The sequence below is a fragment of the Heterodontus francisci genome, chromosome 15, assembly GCF_036365525.1.
Source record: "Heterodontus francisci isolate sHetFra1 chromosome 15, sHetFra1.hap1, whole genome shotgun sequence".
Classification (NCBI taxonomy): Eukaryota; Metazoa; Chordata; class Chondrichthyes; order Heterodontiformes; family Heterodontidae; genus Heterodontus; species Heterodontus francisci.
Window position 1 is genome coordinate 48,844,703 of NC_090385.1, and position 20,952 is coordinate 48,865,654.

General features: G+C 43.7%; 1 protein-coding gene across 1 annotated transcript in view; it reads right to left on the minus strand.

Annotated features, from left to right (window-relative positions):
• The window catches only part of LOC137377640 (ribose-phosphate pyrophosphokinase 1), a 57,121-nt gene that overhangs the window by 15,064 nt on the left and 21,105 nt on the right, over nt 1-20,952 (minus strand). Inside the window, exons 2-3 of the mRNA XM_068047505.1 lie at nt 7,037-7,220; nt 4,290-4,388 (exon numbers count right to left, since the gene is read on the minus strand). Coding sequence (XP_067903606.1) covers nt 4,290-4,388; nt 7,037-7,220 — 283 coding nt within the window. The remainder of the gene's footprint in view (nt 1-4,289; nt 4,389-7,036; nt 7,221-20,952) is intronic.

Below are 20,952 nucleotides of genomic sequence, written 5' to 3' on the forward strand. Positions count from 1 at the left end.
TGGTGTTGAAATAGGGCGATTCAAAGGCATCCTGTGTGACACTGGCTACCTGATCAGAACATTTCTCGCTGTATATCGCACAAACTTATGAACCTACGGCCATCATTTTTGGAAGGGTAATGTATCCCAAACATTTGAGCAACAGGTGAAGCTAGCTGTTTCACGCTGCTACTATGCAGTAGCAACACATGTGGTGCTCGCCACTAACAGGATGCTGCCGTCAAACCAGAAAGACATTCTGCCTATCACACAAATGAGTAATGTGATATATGAATTTCAATGCCAGTGCAATGCTTGGGATATAGGTCGTATGTGCCAAAGACTGGTGGACCATATCAAACAACTGCTGTTCGCAACGGGCAAGGCACTGACAGTACCCAACCAGCCCGTGCTTGCAAAACTCAAAACACAGTGTCCAACATTAGATGTGATTCTGTGATAGGACGACATTTGCTCAATCGCCCTCCGTGTGCTAAGAATTACGCTGATAACCAATTTAAGATTGTCAGACGGGCTCGCAGTGTGCTGCATCCGCGGGTACTGGAAGCTACATATATTAATGCACAGGACCCTGTTCTTTGCAGACAGAAAGAACACATACATACATTGTGCCTGCTTCAGCTAAACAAAATAAGTAACAGCCATTCGCTGCTTCAGTCCTCAGGGCATTGCCTTGATCAGAGTCAAGCTGCCTGGTTTAAATTTCAAACAAAGCTTGGCAGCTAACCGTCAGTCACTGTAAACTGGTGGATTCTCCATGGCAACACCTCTACCAGTCTACCAATCAGAATTCACTTGCCAACCAATCAGCACTCGCTTCTATACTTCATATAAAGTATAAATTTTTTGCTTTCCCTTACATTGGTATTCTTGCGATTTGTCCTGATGAGCGCAAGACGAAAAGCTTTGACAAAATGTCTCTATTTTCAGCAATAAGAGTATTAGGAGAGAGCAGCTTTATCTGAGTGCGGGTTTCTGCAGAGTAAGGGAACTTAGTGAGTGTGAGAATGCAGTGAGGTGGGAGTAAGAGGTGCTGCTTGATATATAAAATATAAACAAATGAGGTTAAATTAGGACTGTGGGCTTTGTTACAGTAAAGACCTAAAGCATATAACTGAAGTTAACAAATTAAACAAGGTTCTTACCTAGATTAAAATCTATAAATAGACAATTAAGTGTGATTTCAAAGCCTGAAAGCCGAATTAGTTAAATTAAATAAAGAAGGCTGGGCAGGTGATGCATTGCAGCTGTACCATGTGGCAGCTGGTGGACACCAGTATGACGCACAACAACTATATCTGCAGTAAATGTCTGCAGCTTGAGGAACTTCAGTTCAGAGTTGAGCTGCAGCTCAAGCCTTGGACACTCGATCCATCAGGGGAGGAGAAAGTTACCTGGACACTTCATTTCAGGAGGCAGTCACACCCCATAGGTTAAGTACATCAGATTTGGTCTGTGGTCCGGGGCAGGAGGATGTCAGGGACAGGTATGGGGACTAGAAGTTGGCATCGGAGGAACCTTAGCCCTTGCACCTGTCCAACAGGTACAAGGTTCTTACAGCCTGCGTGGAGAGGAGGAACTGGAGGATGAGCAGACTGACCACAGCACCATGGTACAGGAGGCTATTCAAGGTGGGGGAGTAAAAAACAATGTTGTAGTAGTAAGGGACAGTATGGTTAGGGGGACAGATACTTTTACCCTTCTCTGTAGCCGAGAGCATGAGTCCCAAAAGCTATGTTGCCTGCCAGGTGCTAGGTTCATCTCCTAGGCGCTAGAGAGGAACTTGGAGTTGAAGGAGAAAGATCCAGTTGTCATGGTCCACCTAGTTACCAATGACATAGATTGGACGAAGGAAGAGGTTCTGCTGAGGGAGTATGAGCAGTTCGGGGCTAAAATTTAAAAACAGAACCATAAAAGTAATATTCTCCGGGATTACAACCCGAGCCACGAGCAAACTGGCGTCAATAAGATCAGAGAGTTGAATGTGTGGCTCAAAGATTGGTGTGGGGAGATGGGTTTCAATTCATGAGGCACTGGCACCAGTACTGGGAAAAGGGTGAGTTGATCCGTCGGGTTGGGCTTCACTTGAACCACGCTAGGATCAGAGTCCTGGCAAATCAAATAACTAGGGTTGTAGACAGGACTTTAAACTATATGGGGGGGGGGGGGAATATTCAACTGAGGAGAAATTTAGAAATTTAAAGGGAAAGAACAAGGCAATAGTGCAGGGTAGCGATAAGGGTAATGATAACCAGAGTGTGACAAGAAGGAACAGAGCATGCCAACTGAGTGCATTGGCAGATAGGGTCAGAATAGGGAAAAATAGTAAAAGGACGAAGTTAAAGGCTCTTTATCTGAATGCACATAGCATTCGTAAGAAGATAGATGAATTGATGACACAAATAGAAATAAACAGGTATGACCTGATAGCCATTACAGAGATGTGGTTGCAAGGGCTGGGAACGGAATATTCAGGGTACTTGACATTTCGGAAGGATAGGCAGAAAGGAAAAGGAGGTGGGGTAACTCTGTAATAAAGGATAAGATCTGTATAGTAGTGAGAAATGATCCTGGTTCAGAAAATCAAGATGTAGAATCAGTTTAGGTGGATATAAGACGTAGCAAGGGAAAGAAGTCACTGGTGGAATTAGTCTATAGGCCCCCTAGCAGAGTAGAAATCAAGATATAATGGGGGCTTCTAACGGACTGTACTCAGGACAGTTTCCTAGAACAATATGTTGTTAAGCCAACCAGGGAACAGGTTATTTTTGAGTTGGTACAGCTATTTTAAATATGGTAATGTGCATTGAGACAGGATTAATTAATGATCTCATAGTAAAGGATCCTCTGGGGAAGAGCGATCATAACATGAAAATTTCACATTCAGTTTGAGGGTGAGAAACTTGGGTCTGAAATTAGTGTCTTAAAATTAAATAAAGGCTATTACAAAGATAAGACAGAATGGGCTGACGTAAACAGGGAAAATAGATTAAAAGGAAAGACAGTAGGTAAGCAGTGGCAGATATTTTAGGAAGTATTTCATTAACTCTCAACAAAGGCATTGAGAAAGAAAGACTCTGAGAAGAATGAACCATTCATGGCTAATGAAGGAAGCTAAGGATGGTATCAAATTGAAAGAAAAGGCATAGAATGTTGCAAAGATTAGTGGTAGACTAGAAGACTGGGAAAATAAATGATGAGTAAACTAGGAAGAAATATAAAAAGACCGTAAGATATTCTACAATTATATAAAAAGGAAGAGAGTAGGTAAACATTGGTCCCTTAGAGGATGAGACTGGGGATTAATAATGGGAAACAAGGAAATGGCAGAGATTTTGAACAAATATTATGCAACTGTCTTCATGGAAGATACAAAAAAATCCCAAGAATAGTAGAAAATCAAGGGACAAAAGGGAGGCAGGAAATTAAAACAATCACTACCACTAGAGATAAAGTACTAGGAAAACTATTAGGACTAAAGTCTGACAAGTCCCTTGGATCTGATGGCCTGCATCCTAGGATCTTAAAAGAAGTGGCTGTAGAGATAGTGGATGCATTGGTTGTAATCTTTCAAAATTCCCTATATTCTGGAAGGGCCCCTTCAAACTGGAAAACCGCAAATCTAATGCTCCTGTTCAAAAAGGTGGGAGATGGAAAGCAGGAAATCAGAGGCAAGTTACCCTAACATCTGTCAATGGGAAAATGATGGAAGTAGTAGCAGGACATTTAGAAAATTATAATACTATCAAGTAGAGTCAACATGGTCTTGTGAAAGGGCAATAATGTTTGACAAATTTATTAGAATTCTTTGAGGATGTAACGAGCAAAGTGGATGAAGGGGAACCAGTACATGCAGTGCATTTGGATTTTCAAAAGACATTCGATAAGGTGCACAAGATAAGAGCTCATGGTGCTGGGGGGTAATCTTAGCTTGGATAGAGGTTTGGCTAACAGAAACAAGAGTTGGGATAAATGGGTCATTTTCAGGTTGGCAAACCGTAACTAGTGGAGTTACACAGTGATCAATGCTGGGGCCTCAACTATTTATGATCTATATTAATGACTTGACAGAAGGGACCGAGTTTATTGCAGCCAAATTTGCTGATGGTTTCCACTTAGCTCTTGAGATTTCATTAGTAGTATTACACTGATTGGTAAGCTCACTGAGTTGTGCCATTAGTTAAGTGCTTTAAAAAAGGAAAATGGCAATAAAAACTGGTCTGTAATTATTCCCACACTGAGCCAATACAGAATTTGCCTGTTTTTCCCAATAAAGTACAGTATCTCACCTGTATCTGAGAGGCATGCAGATCCATTGTGATGATGTGATCCGCCCCAGCCACAGACAGCATGTTAGCAACCAATTTTGCTGAAATCGGAGCTCGACTCTGAAAATAAGACCAATTCAGCATTGTAATCAAATCGCAGGAGATGGTACACACATTTTTCTTTTAAATCAATTCTTAAGTGTTTTAGGCATCCTTCCTAGAATCGTTTTTCGCACTTACTCCACAAGGTACATTTCTTAGATATTTCATTACAGTATTTTCATGACGGATTTCTTCAGGAGGCTGTTATAAATAGTTAATTTTAGTTTTCTTCTCAGCTCTTGAAATGTCATTATTGGTTGTATTACACTAATTGGTAAACTCACCAAGTTGCACAATTAGTGAATCGTTGGTCAAAAAACAAGGATTACACTACTGTAAAAAGAAAAAAAGCTATCTTCCTTGTCCCCTGTGCAGTCTTCGAGATGATCAACTACATCATCCTCCTCCAATGCCTCTCTGCCACTGTACAGCTCAATGGGACAAACCATGCTTTATTTTTCTCTTGGCTATCCAATCATAGCCAAAGCATTGCCACCAATGGCTTTTCCTCACACTGCATAGTTACTTCTAGAGTCCTTAAAGGATCTATTATAGGAACATTTTGCCCCTTGACCCTGAGCCATTATTAAATGAGATCATGGCTGACCTGCGATCTGACTCTCTATACCTGCCTTTGCCCATATCCCTTAATATCTTTGGTAACAAAAATTTACCAATCTGTTCTAAAATTAACTGACCTAGCATCAATAGCCATTTGCATAAGACAGTTCCAAACTTCTACCACCCTTTGTGTGAAATGTTTCCTAATATTACCCCTGAACGGTCTGGCTGTAACGTTTAGACTATGCCCTTTTGTCCTAGACTCCTCAGCCACCAGAAATAGTTGTTGTCAATCTACCCCATCTGTTCCACTTTACATTGTGAATTCTTCAGTCAAATAACCCCTCAACCTTCCAGGGAATATAATCCTATGTTTGTGTAATCTCTCCTCATATCTTAACCGTGGAGTCAAGGTATTACTCTAGTAAATTTACGCTGCACTCCTGCCAAGGCCAATATCATTCCTGAGGTGTGGCGCCCAGAACTACTTGCAGTACTCCAGGTGTGATGTAACTAGGCTTTGTATAGCTGAAGCATGACTTCTACCTCCCTAGACATAAAGGCCAGCATTCTGGCCTTTTTGATTATTTTCTGTACCTGTTCATGACATTTTAGTGATTTGTGTACCTGAGCCCCCACTGTTTCCAATTTTTTACCATTTAGAAAGTACCCTGTTCTATCCTTTATGGTCCAAAGTGGATGACCTCATATTTGCCTACATCGAAATCTACCAATATCTTTCTACTTTTATGCTTCCATCACCACCTGCCTTTGTCATTGGCAAATTTGGATATGTGGCTTTCTATCCTATCATCTAGGTCATTAATAAATACAATGAATAGATGAGGCCCCAACACAGATCCTTGCAGGACAACACTAGTCACATCCTGTCCATTATCCTTACTCGGTCTCCTGCCGCTCAGCCAATTTGCTAATCAGTTTAATAATTTGTCTTCCATTCCATGAACTTCAAATTTAGCTAACATTCTCTTATATGGGACTTTATTAAATGCCTTCTAGAGATCCATACAAATAAGATTCATAGATATTCCCCTGTCCACTGTCACCTCTTCAAAAATTCAATCAGATTTGTCGGACATGACCTACTCTTTACTGATCCATGCTAGATCTCTCTGATCAGCTGAAATTTTTCAGGGTGTTCAGTCACCCTATCCTTAATCATAGACTCTAGCAATTTCCTGACAACAGATGTTAGGCTAACTGGTCTACAATCCCCTTGTTTCCCTCTCACCTTTCTCAAATAGCAGAGGGACGCCTAATTTTCCAATCTAAAGGAATAGCTCCTGAATCAAGAGAACTATGCAAGATTATAGTTAGGATATCTACTATGTTCTCGTCTACTTTTGTTTAAATCCTGGGATGGAAACCATCTGGCCCTGGGGATAAGTCACTCTTCATTGCCATTAACTGGATCCTTAGATCCTCCTCTTCCTCACTTATATGCTGCCCTTGTCAGGTTTCACGCATGTGCTGATGACACCTAGCTCCATCTCACCACCACCTTTTTTGACTCGCTACCCCCCCCCAACCCAACCCCATCCCAAAACCACGTCTTCTGCTTTCAAATTACTTGCCCAACATCCAGACATGGTTGAAACAGTTTCCTACAGTTAAAACAACTGGGACCACTGAAGCAATTGTCTTCAGCCCCTGCCACAAATGCTATACTTTTGCCAATTCTATCCCCCTCGGACTGTTGACTCCGGTTGAACTAGATATTTGACAATTGTCCCATCCTATTCCACAAAGCTGAGCTTCCGACTCCATGTCTTTTCCCATCACAATAACTGTCTGCTTCTACCTCCATAACAGCGCTTGCATCAGCCCTTCAGCGACTGAAACTATCACCATTAGACTTAACCATTTCAATGCTCTCCTCGCCAACCTTCCACAAACTTTGGCACATCCTGAATTCTGCTGCCTGTATACGACACCGGTTACCCATCACGCTTGTTCTTGCTAATCTACATTACCTCCTTTTCCCTTAACACCTCTAATTTAAAATTCTCATTCATTTCATGCCAATACGAAATAATCTTTGCACATGGACTGACAGGATATTTAATTCAGAATATCAACCCTACCTTGTCTTTCTTGTCTTGCCTAGCATAAGGGAAGCAGGGTATGACTGCAGTGACACGGCAGGCTGAAGCAATCTTGCAGGCATTAATCATGATGAGCAACTCCATCAAATTGTCATTGATTTCTCCGCAACCACTCTGTACAATGTAAACATCTTCACCTCGAACGCTCTCGCCAATCTCCACACTTTGGGGGAAAGGAAGGGAGAAAGAGGGGAAGGAAAAGAAACATATTCAGTGAAGATTTCTTTTGGTTATGCGAGGAAACCGCATCACAGAGAGCAAGCAGTACATGTGAAACACTGGACAGGGCTAATGTTGGTACACTGACGTGAGGCTGGAAAGACAAGGGAAAAATAAATTCTTGTTAAAAAAAAAAATCAACCAGGTCAGGAGTGTCCAACTGCAAGCCCCCAAACCAACCATGCTTGTAAGTCCAAGAGATGGCAACTTGAGCACATCTCGCACACAAGTGGCTTAACAATCCATCACATATAGCTGAAGCACATCAAACTCTACCAAAACCACCCATAACTCATGATATTCCACAATTGCAACCTATCACTAGCTTGTTCCCTTCCGTGCTCAAATATCCATGAGGCTTCACCTCCTACTCCCTTGACTCCATTTCTTTTAAACTGCTGGCCTACCTTCCTGGAACCCATGTTAATTAGCATCCTAAATGGCTCCCTCTCCCCAGTACTGTAACTTTAAAAACTACCATAAACCCCTCTCAAATCATTGCTTTTGCAAACTAGCACCCTCATCTCATGCAGGCAAATGATGTCAATGGAGTGTTGGGTGGCAAAACATCCAATGAGATTTTGCTTGGTAGCTGATAGGCTCTCAATATTAAGTTGTAAGATTCGGACAGCATGCCCTATTGCCATAAAGCCAGAGGCTTGCTCAATGTTGAGACTGGTGGTTCTGGGGTGACTGGGATTCCGCAAAGGGGGGCTCTTTCAGAATCCTTTAATTTTCTCCTTGAATTCAGTCTGCTAGTAGGATCATTTGCTTCCCCAGGGATGCCTGGGTACTGATAAGGGGCATGGTGTGAATGCTGATCCATTGTTCCTCCCATGTTCAACCCATCTACTGCCCACTTTCCATCTCTGCGGCCCATATGGAGCAACCTTCCTGAGCACGATCCACCAGACGACATATTTGGGATCAAGGAATGGGAAACACGGGAAGTCACTAACAAGTTCCTTGTGACAAACCCCATCTGTCGAATGGCAGGCTTTGAACTATCATGGAGAGAGTGGTCCTTGCTAAACAGGTTCGGGACAAGCCAGGGCCCCTGTGCAGCCAATCTCCACTTCTGGGGCCTCAGTACAAATCCCTTATGAATTTGTAGAGAGACACAAACAGTGCTGCACATTACTGAGGAGTGTCCCCTCTACAAACTAAGTGGTGGACTAATCACCTTAAACTCAGCAAATGAGAAGGCTATTCCTTGGCTCCGGAGATTTGCATTCGCTAAATAAATAAAAATTCCCATCTGAACTCAAAAATTTGCTTTTATATAGCACCTTTAATGTAGAAAGATGCAGACGTGTAATCAAACAAAAAATGGAGAAACAAGAAGAGAAAATATTAGGAGGGGTGATCAAAAAATTGGTCAATAATGTGGATTCTAAGGAAGAGCTAAAGATGGAGGTGTTTAAAGAGAGAAGGGAACAGAGAGCAAGACTGGGGTTGTTGGGCTGGGAGGAAGCCAGGAAGGGATTTAGACACAAGGATAAAAGTTTTTTTTTAAAATTGGAGGCATTGGTGGACGAGGAACGAATGTAGATCAAGGAGGACAGGGGTGTGGGTGACAAAACCAGATATTGGCAGCAGAGCTTTGGATGAGCTGATGTTTATGGAGGGTGAAGGAATGGAGTTTAGCCATGAGAACCTTGGAATGGTCAAATCTAAAGGTAACAAAAATCAGAGGGTTTCAGTAGCCGATGGCCTGAGGCAGAAGGTAGATGCATATGATGTTATGCAGGTGGAAGGAGGCGATCTGTGACTTACACTGCAAATGACCATTTCATGCTACGATGTTCCCATTGATTGGCAGCTAAATGTTCCAGGCTTTAGAAGCTTCAGGCGGGATAGAGGCGGATGTAAAAGGGGTGGGGGAGTTGCATTACTAGTTAAGGAGAATATCACAGCTGTACTGCGGGAGGACACCTCAGAGGGGTCATGCAGCGAGGCAATATGGGTGGAGCTCAGGAATAGGAAGGGTGCAGTCACGATGTTGGGGGTTTACTACAGGCCTCCCAACAGCCAGCGGGAGGTAGAGGAGCAGATATGTAGACAGATTTTGGAAAGATGTAAAGGTAACAGGGTTGTGGTGGTGGGTGATTTTAACTTCCCCTATATTGACTGGGACTCACTTAGTGCTAGGGGCTTGGATGGGGCAGAATTTGTGAGGAGCATCCAGGAGGGCTTCTTGAAACAGTATGTAGATAGACCAACTAGGGATGGGGCCATTCTGGACCTGGTATTGGGAATTGAGCCCGGCCAGGTGGTCGAAGTTTCAGTGGGGGAGCATTTTGGGAGCAGTGACCATAATTCCATAAGTTTTAAGGTACTTGTGGATAAGGATAAGAGTAGTCCTCGGGTGAAGGTGCTAAATTGGGGGAAGGCTAATTATAACAATATTAGGCAGGAACTGAAGAATTTAGATTGGGGGCGGCTGTTTGAGGGTAAATCAACATCTGACATGTGGGAGTCTTTCAAACGCCAGCTGATTAGAATCCAGGACCAGCATGTTCCTGTGAGGAAGAAAGACAAGTTTGGCAAGTTTCAGGAAGCTTGGATAACGCGGGATATTGTGAGCCTAGTCAAATAGACAAAGGAAGCATTTGTAAGGGCTGGTAGGCTAGGAACAGATGAAGCACTTGAGGAATATAAAGACAGCAGGAAGGAACTTAAGCAAGGAATTAGGAGGGCTAAAAGGGGTCATGAAAAGTCATTGGCAAACAGGATTAAGGAAAATCCCAAGGCTTTTTATACATATATAAAAAGCAAGAGGGCAACCAGGGAAAGGGTTGGCCCACTCAAGGACAGAGATGGGAATCTATGTGTGGAGCCAGAGGAAATGGGCGAGGTGCTAAATGAGTACTTTGCATCAGTATTCACCAAAGAGAAGGACTTGGTGGATGATGAGCCGAGGGAAGGGAGTGCAGATAGTCTCAGTCATCTCATTATCAAAAAGGAGGTGGTGTTGGGTGTCTTGCAAAGCATTAAGGTAGATAAGTCCCCAGGGCCTGATGGGATCTACCCCAGAATACTGAGGGAGGCAAGGAAAGAAATTGCTGGGGCCTTGACAGAAATCTTTGCATCCTCATTGGCTACAGGTGAGGTCCCAGAGGACTGGAGAATAGCCAATGTTGTGCCTTTGTTTAAAGAAGGGTGGCAAGGATAATCCAGGAAATTATAGGCCGGTTAGCCTTACGTCAGTGGTAGGGAAACTATTAGAGAGGATTATTCAGGATGGGATTTACTCCCATTTGGAAACAAACGAACTTATTAGCAAGAGACAGCATGGTTTTGTGAAGGGAAGGTCGTGTCTTACTAATTTGATTAAGTTTTTTGAGGAAGTGACAAAGATGATTGATGAAGGAAGGGCAGTGGATGTTATCTATATGGACTTCAGTAAAGCCTTTGACAAGGTCCCGCATGGCAGACTGGTACAAAAGGTGAAGTCACACGGGATCAGAGGTGAGCTGGCAAGATGGATACAGAACCGGCTCAGTCATAGAAGACAGAGGGTAGCAGTGGAAGGGTGTTTTTCTGAATGGAGGGATGTGACTAGTGGTGTTCCGCAGGGATCAGTGCTGGGACCTTTGCCGTTTGTAGTATATATAAATGATTTGGAGGAAAATGTAGCTGGTCTGATTAGTAAGTTTGCGGACGACACAAAGATTGGTGGAGTTGCGGATAATGATGAGGATTGTCAGAGGATACAGCAGGATATAGATCGGTTGGAGACTTGGGCGGAGAAATGGCAGATGGAGTTTAATCCGGCCAAATGTGAGGTAATGCATTTTGGAAGGTCTAATGCAGGTGGGAGGTATACAGTAAATGGCAGAACCCTTAGGAGTGTTGACAGGCAGAGAGATCTGGGCATACAGGTCCACAGGTCACTGAAAGTGGCAACGCAGGTGGATAAGGTAGTCAAGAAGGCATACGGCATGCTTGCCTTCATCGGTTGGGGCATAGAGTATAAAAATTGGCAAGTCATGCTGCGGCTGTACAGAACCTTAGTTAGGCCACACTTAGAATATTGCGTGCAATTCTGGTCGCCACACTACCAGAAGGACGTGGAGGCTTTGGAGTGGGTACTGAGGAGGTTTACCAGGATGTTGCCTGGTCTGGAGGGCATTAGCTATGAGGAGAGGTTGGAAAACCCGGATTGTTTTCACTGGAACGACAGAGGTGGAGGGGCGACATGATAGAGGTTTACAAAGTTATGAGCGGTATGGACAGAGTGGACAGTCAGAAGCTTTTTCCCAGGGTCGAAGAGTCAGTTACTAGGGGACATAGGTTTAAGGTGCGAGGGGCAAAGTTTAGAGGGGATGTGCGAGGCAAGCTTTTTACACAGAGGGTGGTAAGTGCCTGGAACCTGCTGCCAGGTGAGGTGGTGGAAGCAGATACGATAGCGACGTTTAAGAGACATCTTGACAAATATATGAATACGAAGGGAATAGAGGGATATGGGCCCCGGAAGTGCAGATGGTGTTAGTTTAGGCAGGCATCAAGATCGGCACAGGCTTGGAGGACCGAAGGGCCCGTTCCTGTGCTGTACTGTTCTTTGTTCTTCGTTCAAAGACGTGCGGCACGATTCTGCATAAATCAGTATGGGAAATACACCAGTTCACATCCTTGATCAAAGGTTTGGAATGGGAATCACTACAGAAAAGTAGACTGCCATGTTCTATAAAATACAGAATGGACTGGTGGGAATTAACAGAAACAAGTACCTAGTGCCCTCTGGCAATGACAAAACATGAGGTAGCCATCCACATAAAATTACAAAGACCATTTGTTTCCAAGACAGCGTATCAACAATCTTTCTTTACAAGAACAATCCCACAGTAGAACAAAGTGCCAAAAAGGAAATCGTCATAGTCTCATCACCTGAAATATTTAAGTCCCATCTTTAAAGCATCTCCATTTACAAGTTTTTCATTATCGTGACGAGCATACCAGTGGGTCACGTCTGGTTTAGCTAGCGCTAACCACATTCATGTTGGCGGAATGCAAATGTTAATCTGTGATGCCAACACAACTAAAGCAGAAGCAGAAACAGCGCAGCCAATGAGTTGCCCCAACTACAACTGGTCATCAAGCCACCATCTCCAGGACTGTCGCTGACCTCATCTCCTCCAGAGATCTTCCCTCTACAGCTTCCAATCTCATAGTCCTGCAACCCCGGACAGCTCTCTACTACCTCTTTCCCAAAATCCACTGTTGTGGAGAAAATAACTTATCTCAAGTCCATGGGATTAAAGTAAATAAAAGGTTTATTCAAAGACCTGCATAAGGGAGAAGTGTCTGGTGAAACATCCAGAGGCTTGAAAGAGTCTGCAGTACAAATTTATAGAATACAATAACCATTAATCATTTGTCCACACTACCCCATCCCCCATCACATTCCAAAGCTGCAGCTTAATCAAAAAACTGAAGTGTATTGTTTCACTAATCATTCCCCCCCATGTCATCTCCCCCCCCATTCCGGAGGCTTGGTGTTTTCACAGTCTTATAATATCCTGTGCCTCCTGCAATCGCAGTCTTATCTCAAGGACACCATGTTTACACAGATGTAAAGGCAATTAGACTTCAGAGTTGTACAGCTTCCCATAACCATTGCCAGGCATCTCATCATGCCCTGGTTCCCCACAACTACAGTGCTTCCATCTTCCTTCTAAGACTGTTAACATATCCTAATGCTAACTAATATACTAATATTGTCCTACTGGCCCCACTTCACCACAAACAGAAGTGTCCTAGTAGACCCATCGTTTCAGCCTGTTCCTGCCCCACTGTACTTATTTCTTTCTATCTTGACTCTCTTTTCTCTCCTGGTCCAGTCTCTTCCCACTTACAGCCGTGACTCTTCTGATGCCCTACGTCATTTCACCAATTTTCAGTTTCTTGGTCCTAACCGCCTCCTCTTCAGTATGGATGTCCAATCTCTCTATACCTCCATCCCCCACCAGGACAGTCTGAGGATTTCCCCCCACTGTGGTTGACAGGGCCCTCAACCGTGTCCGACCCATTCCCCGCACCTCTACCCTCACCCCTTCCCCTCCCTCCCAGAACCGTGACAGGGTTCCCCTTGTCCTCACTTTTCATCCCACCAGCCTCCATATCCAAAGGATCATCCTCCGCCATTTTCGCCACCTCCAGCGTGATGCCATTACCAGTCGCATCTTCCCCTCCCTTCCCCTGTCAGCATTCCGAAGGGATTGTTCCCTCCGCGACACCCTGGTCCACTCCTCCATTACCCCCACCACCTCGTCCCCGTCCCAGGGCACCTTCCCCTGCAATCGCAGGAGGTGTAATACCTGCCCATTTACCTCCTCTCTCCTCACTATCCCAGGCCCCAAACACTCCTTTCAGGTGAAGCAGCGATTTACTTGTACTTCTTTCAATGTAGTATACTGTATTCGCTGCTCACAGTGTGGTCTCCTCTACATTGGGGACCTTTTGGTCAGCTATGTGGCCCGGTCCAATCTGCACCTTCTCCTTTGTTATCTCTTGCCCCACCCCCACCTCACTTGTTTATAATCTGTGACTTTTCTAATATTTGTCAGTTCCGAAGAAGGGTCACTGACCCGAAACGTTAACTCTGCTTCTCTTTCCACAGATGCTGCCAGACCTGCTGAGTAATTCCAGCATTTCTTGTTTTTGTTTCAGATTTCCAGCATTTCTTGTTTTTGTCCCGCATTTTAGTCCTTGGCCTGCTGCAGCATTCCAGTGAACATCAATGCAAGCTTGAGGAACAGCATCTCATTTTCCAATTAGGCACTCTATAGTCTTCCAGACTCAACATGGAGTTCAATAATTTCAGAGCATGACTGGGCTTTTTTATTATATTTTATTTCATTTTTTAACCATGTGCCTGCCTTAAACTTGTTATTTTTGTGATTTGGACAGAGCTGTTGATTATTTTGTCATTAACACTTCCTCTGGACCAATGCTTTGTCTTTCACCACACCGTTAGCACTCCCTTTGCCCTTGTCCCACGACATCTTTGTCATTTATCTCTATGCTCTCTGCCCTATCACACCTTCCCCTTTGTTCTCTACCTCCCCCGACCCTGTTTCATTTGCTTAAAACCCATTACATTTCTAACTTTTGCCAGTTCTGATGAAAGGTCACAGACTTGAAACGTTAACTCTGCTTCTCTCTCCACAGATGTTGCCAGCCCTACTGTTGTTTTGAAGGTCCTACAAACAGGGATGAAATAATTAACTAGTTAATCTGTTGTCGTTGTGTTGACTGAAGAATAAATGCTGGCCAGAACACACATCCCTTGGGTTAAATTAGGTTAAATATTTCATCTGAAAGACAGCACCTCTGCACTACAGGGAGTGTGCTGCATTGTCAATGAAATGTCAGCCTAGATTACATGCTCAAGATTCTGTATTGAAGCTTTTTAAAAAATTCGCCCTTGGGATGAGAGAGTCATGGGCAATACCATGGTGATGAGCTGCCTTCTTGAACCACTGAAGTCCTTGTGGTGTAGGTACACCCACTGTGCTGTCAGGAAGAGAGTTCCAGGAATTTGACCTAGCGACAGTGAAGGAATGGTGATATAGTTTCAAGTCAGTATGGTGGGCAGCTTGGAAGGGAACTTGCAGATGGTGGTGTTCCCACGAGTCTGCTGCCCTTGTCATTCTAAGTGCAAGAGGTCGCGGGTTTGGAAGGTACTGTTAAAGGAGCATTAGGGAGTTGCTGCAGTGCATCTTGTAGATGGTACACACTGCTGCCACTGTGCGTCGGTGGAGGAGTGAGTGAATGTTTAAGGGGAACCAATCAAGCAGGCTGCTTTATCTTGGATGGTGTTCAGCGTCTTCAGTGTTGTTAGAGCTGCGTTCAACCAGGCAAATGGACAGTATCCAATCACATTACTGATTTGTGCCTTGTGGACGTGCTTTGGGGAAATCAGGTGAGCTACTTGCCACAGAATTCCCAGTTCCTGACCTGCAAGAGTAGCCACAGTATTTATATGGCTGGTCCAGTTACGTTTCTGGTCAATGGTAACCCCCAGGATGGTGATGGTGGGGTTTTCAGCAATGATAATGCCATTGAACTTCAAGGGGAGATGGTTAGATTCTCCCATGTTGGAGATGGTCAGGTTCTCCCATGTTGGAGATGGTCATTGCCTGGGACTTGTGAGGCTTGAATGTCACTTGCCATTTTTTAACCCAAAGCTAAATGTTCTCAGGTCTTGCTGCATGCTGGCACAGACTCTTTCAGTAACTTGGGAATTGCAAATGTTACTGAACACTGTGCAATCATCAGCAAACATCCCCACTTCTGATCTTATTTTGGAGAGAGGTCAGTGATGAAGCAGCTGAAGATGGTTTGGCCTAGGACACTACCCTGAGCAACTCCTGCAGTGATGTCCTGGAACTGAGAGGATTGACCTCCAACAGCCACAACCATCTTCCTTTGTGCTAGGTATGATTCCAACCAGAAGAGAGATTTCCCCAATTTCCACTGACTTCAATTTTGCCAGGGCTCCTTGAAATTAAGGGCAAATCATTCTCGCCTCACCTCTGGATTTCTGCTCTTCTGTCCATATTTGGAGCAAGGCTGTGATGAGGCCTGGAGCCGAGTGGTACTGGCGGAACCCAAACTGAGCATCAATGAGCAGTTATTGCCGAGTAAGTGCCGCTTGATAATACTGTCGATGACACCTTCCATCACTTTGCTGATGATTGAGAGTAGACTGATGGGGTGGTAATTGGTCAGATCTAGCATTTTGTGGACAGACCATATCTGGGCAATTTTCCACACTGTCAGTTAGACGACAGTGTTGCAGCTGTACAGGAACAGCTTGGCTAAGGGTGAGGCTAGTCCTGGAGCACAGGTCTTCAGTACTACAGCTGGGATTTTGTCCGGGCCGACAGCCTTTGCTGTATCCAGGGCCTTCAACCGTTGCTTGATATCACGTGGAGTTCATCGAATTGTCTAAAGACTGGCATCTATGATGGTGGAGACCTCAGGAAGTGGCTGAGATGGATCATCCACTCGGCACCTCTGGCTGAAGATGGTTGCAAATGCTTCAGCTTATTTTTTGCACTAATGTGCTGGGCTCCCCCATCATTGAAGTTGGGGATGTTTTTGGAGTCTCCTCCTCCATTTAGTTGTTTAATTATCCAGTCGTGAATGGTGGTGGACATGGCAGGACTGCAGAACTTTGAACTAATCCATTGGTTTTGGGATAGCTCAGCTCTGTCTATAGCACAGTCCTCAGATTTGGGAGGAGAGAGTGCTGACAGGCCCAGCTTACTTTATATTAAAAAAACTGTTGGGAGAATGCACTACCCACCAGGTGTGCTAGGTGTGCACACAACCTTCTCCTTACAACTGCTACCACAGAGCATATACTCATGGTTTCTGCAAACTACTAGCAGTTGCAGACTTCACACCTACAGTCACAGCTTAGATTTTAAAGGTGGGGGCAAAGAAAGGGGCTAAAAAAGCAGCTTGGGACCTGCAATACAGAACAGCATGAACATATGGGTTTTTATATATTATATAAAGTGATCCATTTTCTGCCACCTGATGGGCCAAAATACACTGCAGATCACAACAGCATCGACTGGTGGAAACTGGTTACGCTAAGCATTACAACAAATATATGTAAGAAACTACTGAGTTTCACCACTGTGGAATACAAGATCACTTTAGCTCAAAAAGAAAACAGGGCTGACATTTGATGCCATAACACAAATGCCATTTAGATTCAACAATTTAGTTCCTTTGCAGAGATCAATCCAAGTATTTAATCCCTTTGCTTATATTCAAATATATATTTAGTTTGTGACTGATTAGAAAAACCTGACTGGACAGCTTACAATGGGAGCGATCATCACTTTTGCATTCAACAATTGGGGAACTTCCTGCCAGTCTGTTCAAGCAGAGTCCATAAATTCTTTTAAACGTAGTTATTTGGAGAAACAGAATATTAAAAGAACATGGAAAATGGGACCAGATGAGATGGCTCGCCTGGAGAAAAGCACCAGTGCAGACTTTTATAAACTGCATGGCCTGCTTGTGTTGTAACAACTCAGTGCTGAGCATCTCCCTCTTCAGGATAAATACCAAGTAACACATTGTATTTTAATTTCATGCTACAGCATGAACCCACTTTTCTAAGTGTGCAATTCTCTGTAACTTCAGCATTAGATCAATGCTGGAAATGGATGAATATTCACACAAGCAATCTGGACCTCAATACAGTAATGGCATTATATCACTATACAATGCTGCAAAAAAATGTGATTAAAATTTTACAGGTTACTTGTATGCACAAAATCAACAGTCCATTTCACTGAAGAGAATAAAGTGCAGACACTGTGATCTAACTTGCTAAGCTGATTCCCTACACCACAGAAAAGAATCACATCACTCGAAAACATCTAAAAGCTTTTCACATATAATAAATTACTTGCCTCTACATTCACGCAATGCCCCACAAATAACATAAAAAGAATGACCAATACAGTTTTCTGATGGTGTTGGTTGAGGGAGGAACGTTGGTCAATACAATGGGAGTACTTTTTTTTGAATACCAAGCAATTCTTAGTGCCATCCTAAAAAGAGGCCTCTATTTAAAGTCTTAGCCAAAGAAAGACACTGCCAACAATATTGGATCATCTTAGCACTACACTGGAGCATCAAGCTCAAATCCTGTAGACACAGTTGAAGCTAGACATTAAAAAAAAAAGAGAGATTTGAACAAGGATCTGTGGAGAGAGAAACAGAGCTGACATTTCAGGTCTGTGACCCTGCATCAGAACTAAAAGGTCACAGACCTGAAACGTTCACTCTTTTTCCCTCCATAGATGCTGCCAGACCTGCGGAATATTTCCAGCATTTTCTCTTTTTATTTCAGATTTTCAGCATCTGCAGTATTTTGTTTTTGTATTTGAACAAGATGTCTGGCAGGTGGTGATGCATTCGAAGAACCAGATGGTTCAAGGAAAGACATTGAGAAGTGGGGTGATAATGGCAGTTTCGAAAGGAATGAGGAGGAGCCATTGGCAATATTGGCACGTACGGTGTCAAGAAAAGGTAGTTGACTGGTGTTAGTAATTAGACTTAGGAAATGTAATCACAAGACAGGTTCACTTGACTTTTATGAACAGGTGGACGATGGTGTGGTTCATTGAAATGTTACAAATTCCTTTATTTAAGACTCAGTCAGTTAAAATTTGTTAACATTTCTCAGATGGGGAGTTTTCAAGGTCATCCTTTTCCATCTCTGCCTCAGCGGTTTACAGGCAGAGTTTTATTCTTGGCGGGAATGTGCCTCACAGCTGCTGGCTTTCTCTCTCTCTCTTTCAGAGAAGTCTCTTTTTTTGAAGAAAAAATCTTATCAAGGTGAAGTTTCAGTCAAGTGACCATGGATGGTCTCCCCTGGTGTGTTCATACAATAAAGAACAAGAACAAAGAACAAAGAACAGTACAGGAACAGGCCATTCGGCCCTCCAAGCCTGCGCCGATCTTGATGCCTGCCTAAACTAAAACCTTCTGCACTTCCGGGGACCGCATCCCTCTATTCCCATCCTATTCATGTATTTGTCAAGATGCCTCTTAAACGTCATTATCGTACCTGCTTCCACCATCTCCCCCGGCAGCAAGTTCCAGGCACTCACCACCCTCTGTGTAAAGAACTTGCCTCGCACATCCCCTCTAAACTTTGCCCCTCTCACCTTAAACCTATGTCCCCTAGTAACGGACTCTTCCACCCTGGGAAAAAGCTTCTGACTATCCACTCTGTCCATGCCGCTCATAACTTGTAAACCTCTATCATGTCACCCCTCCATCTCCGTCGTTCCAGTGAAAACAATCGGAGTTTATCCAACCTCTCCTCGTAGCTAATGCCCTCCAGACCAGGCAACATCCTGGTAAACCTCTTCTGTACCCTCTCCAAAGCCTCCACGTCCTTCTGGTAGTGTGGCGACCAGAATTGCACGCAATATTCTAAGTGTCGTCTAACTAAAGTTCTGTACAGCTGCAGCATGACTTGTCAATTTTTATACTCTATGCCCCGACCGATGAAGGCAAGCATGCCGTATGCCTTCTTGAGTACCTTACCCACCTGCGTTGCCTCTTTCAGTGATCTGTGGACCTGTACGCCCAATGTGTAACAATGACCACACATTCAAAAACAATGGGTTTTGAATGTGGCTTCTCTTGATAAAGTGGTGTTATTTCACACCTACTATCTTGGCTTTTCATCCAGAGTCACCCTGTCTCTGAAGTTCTGTCAACACAATTCTTGATGATAGGAGCCATTTAGCACTGAATGGCTTGTTTAGCATTTTAATGTGTCTTCCCCAGAACGAGTTCAGACGTGATGATGGGTTTCGTCCCCAACAGTCACAATGTATACTTGCAGTACAGGAGGGGTCACCTGCCCTCTTACTCCATCTTGTCTGAAGCAGTTTGAGTTTAATTCACCAGTTCATTTTTACAGTTCACAATTGCTCCAGTTCACTTTAGTTCATCACTGTTCCTTTCATGAACGTGACAAAAAGCTATTAGAATTTGAATTAAATACTACACAGACCACCAAAACTCTTGAACCACGCTGATCTTACAACACTGGCTGTGCAATTACCCTTTAAACAAAAACAATCCTACAATTTCACCAGTGAAGGGGTTGCCATCTGGTGATAAGGAGGCAACATTTTTACAATTAGACTGAAGGCCTTTATTGACCTACTAATATTACCATTTGTGGTAGTTTGTTTCTTAATTTTCACTCAGCACAGATGTTTAATTTGCATGAAATGCTAGAAATACCCAAGTTCATATCTCTGGAGACAGAGAGTTAAGATGTCAGAACTGGTAAATGTTACAGGTTTTAAGTACAGAGACAGGGAAAGGGGTGGGATAGGGAGTAGAGAACAAAAGGGAAGGTTTGTTATAAGCAGGAGTGATTAAATGACAAAAGGGATGACTGTGCAACCACAACCAAAAGGGTTAATGGAACAAGAAATAATGGGCATGGAGGAGGTATAAATTGGAGGAGGTATAGATTCACTACCAGCATCTGCTATACTAAAGAATGGGAGCAGTGGTCAAGATTTGAAATTGATGAACTCTATGTTGAGTCCTGAAGGCTGTAAAATGTCTAATCAAAAGAGGTGCCGTTCCTTGAGCTTCATTAGAAAAGGGCAGCACAGTGGCGCAGTGGTTAGCACCGCAGCCTCACAGCTCCAGCGACCCAGGTTCGATTCTGGGTACTGCCTGTGCGGAGTTTGCAAGTTCTCCCTGTGACCGCGTGGGTTTTCGCCGGGTACTCCAGTTTCCTCCCACAGCCAAAGACTTGCAGGTTGATAGGTAAATTGGCCATTATAAACTGCCCCTAGTATAGGTAGGTGGTAGGGGAATTGAGGGAAGGTGGGGATGTGGTAGGAATATGGGATTAATGTCGGATTAGTATAAATGGTGGTTGATGGTCGGCACAGACTCGGTGGGCCGAAGGGCCCTGTTTCAGTGCTGTATCTCTAAATAAAAATAAAATAAACAGTGAAGGCCAAGGTCAGAGTGGGAGTGTGACTGATATTTAATTCTCTGTTGCTATTTACAGTCTTCTACACTTGTTCCACTGCCACTCCCTTATGCTCGCACTATCATCCCTTTTGTCACAATCACAGACCCGTCCCTTTGTTCGT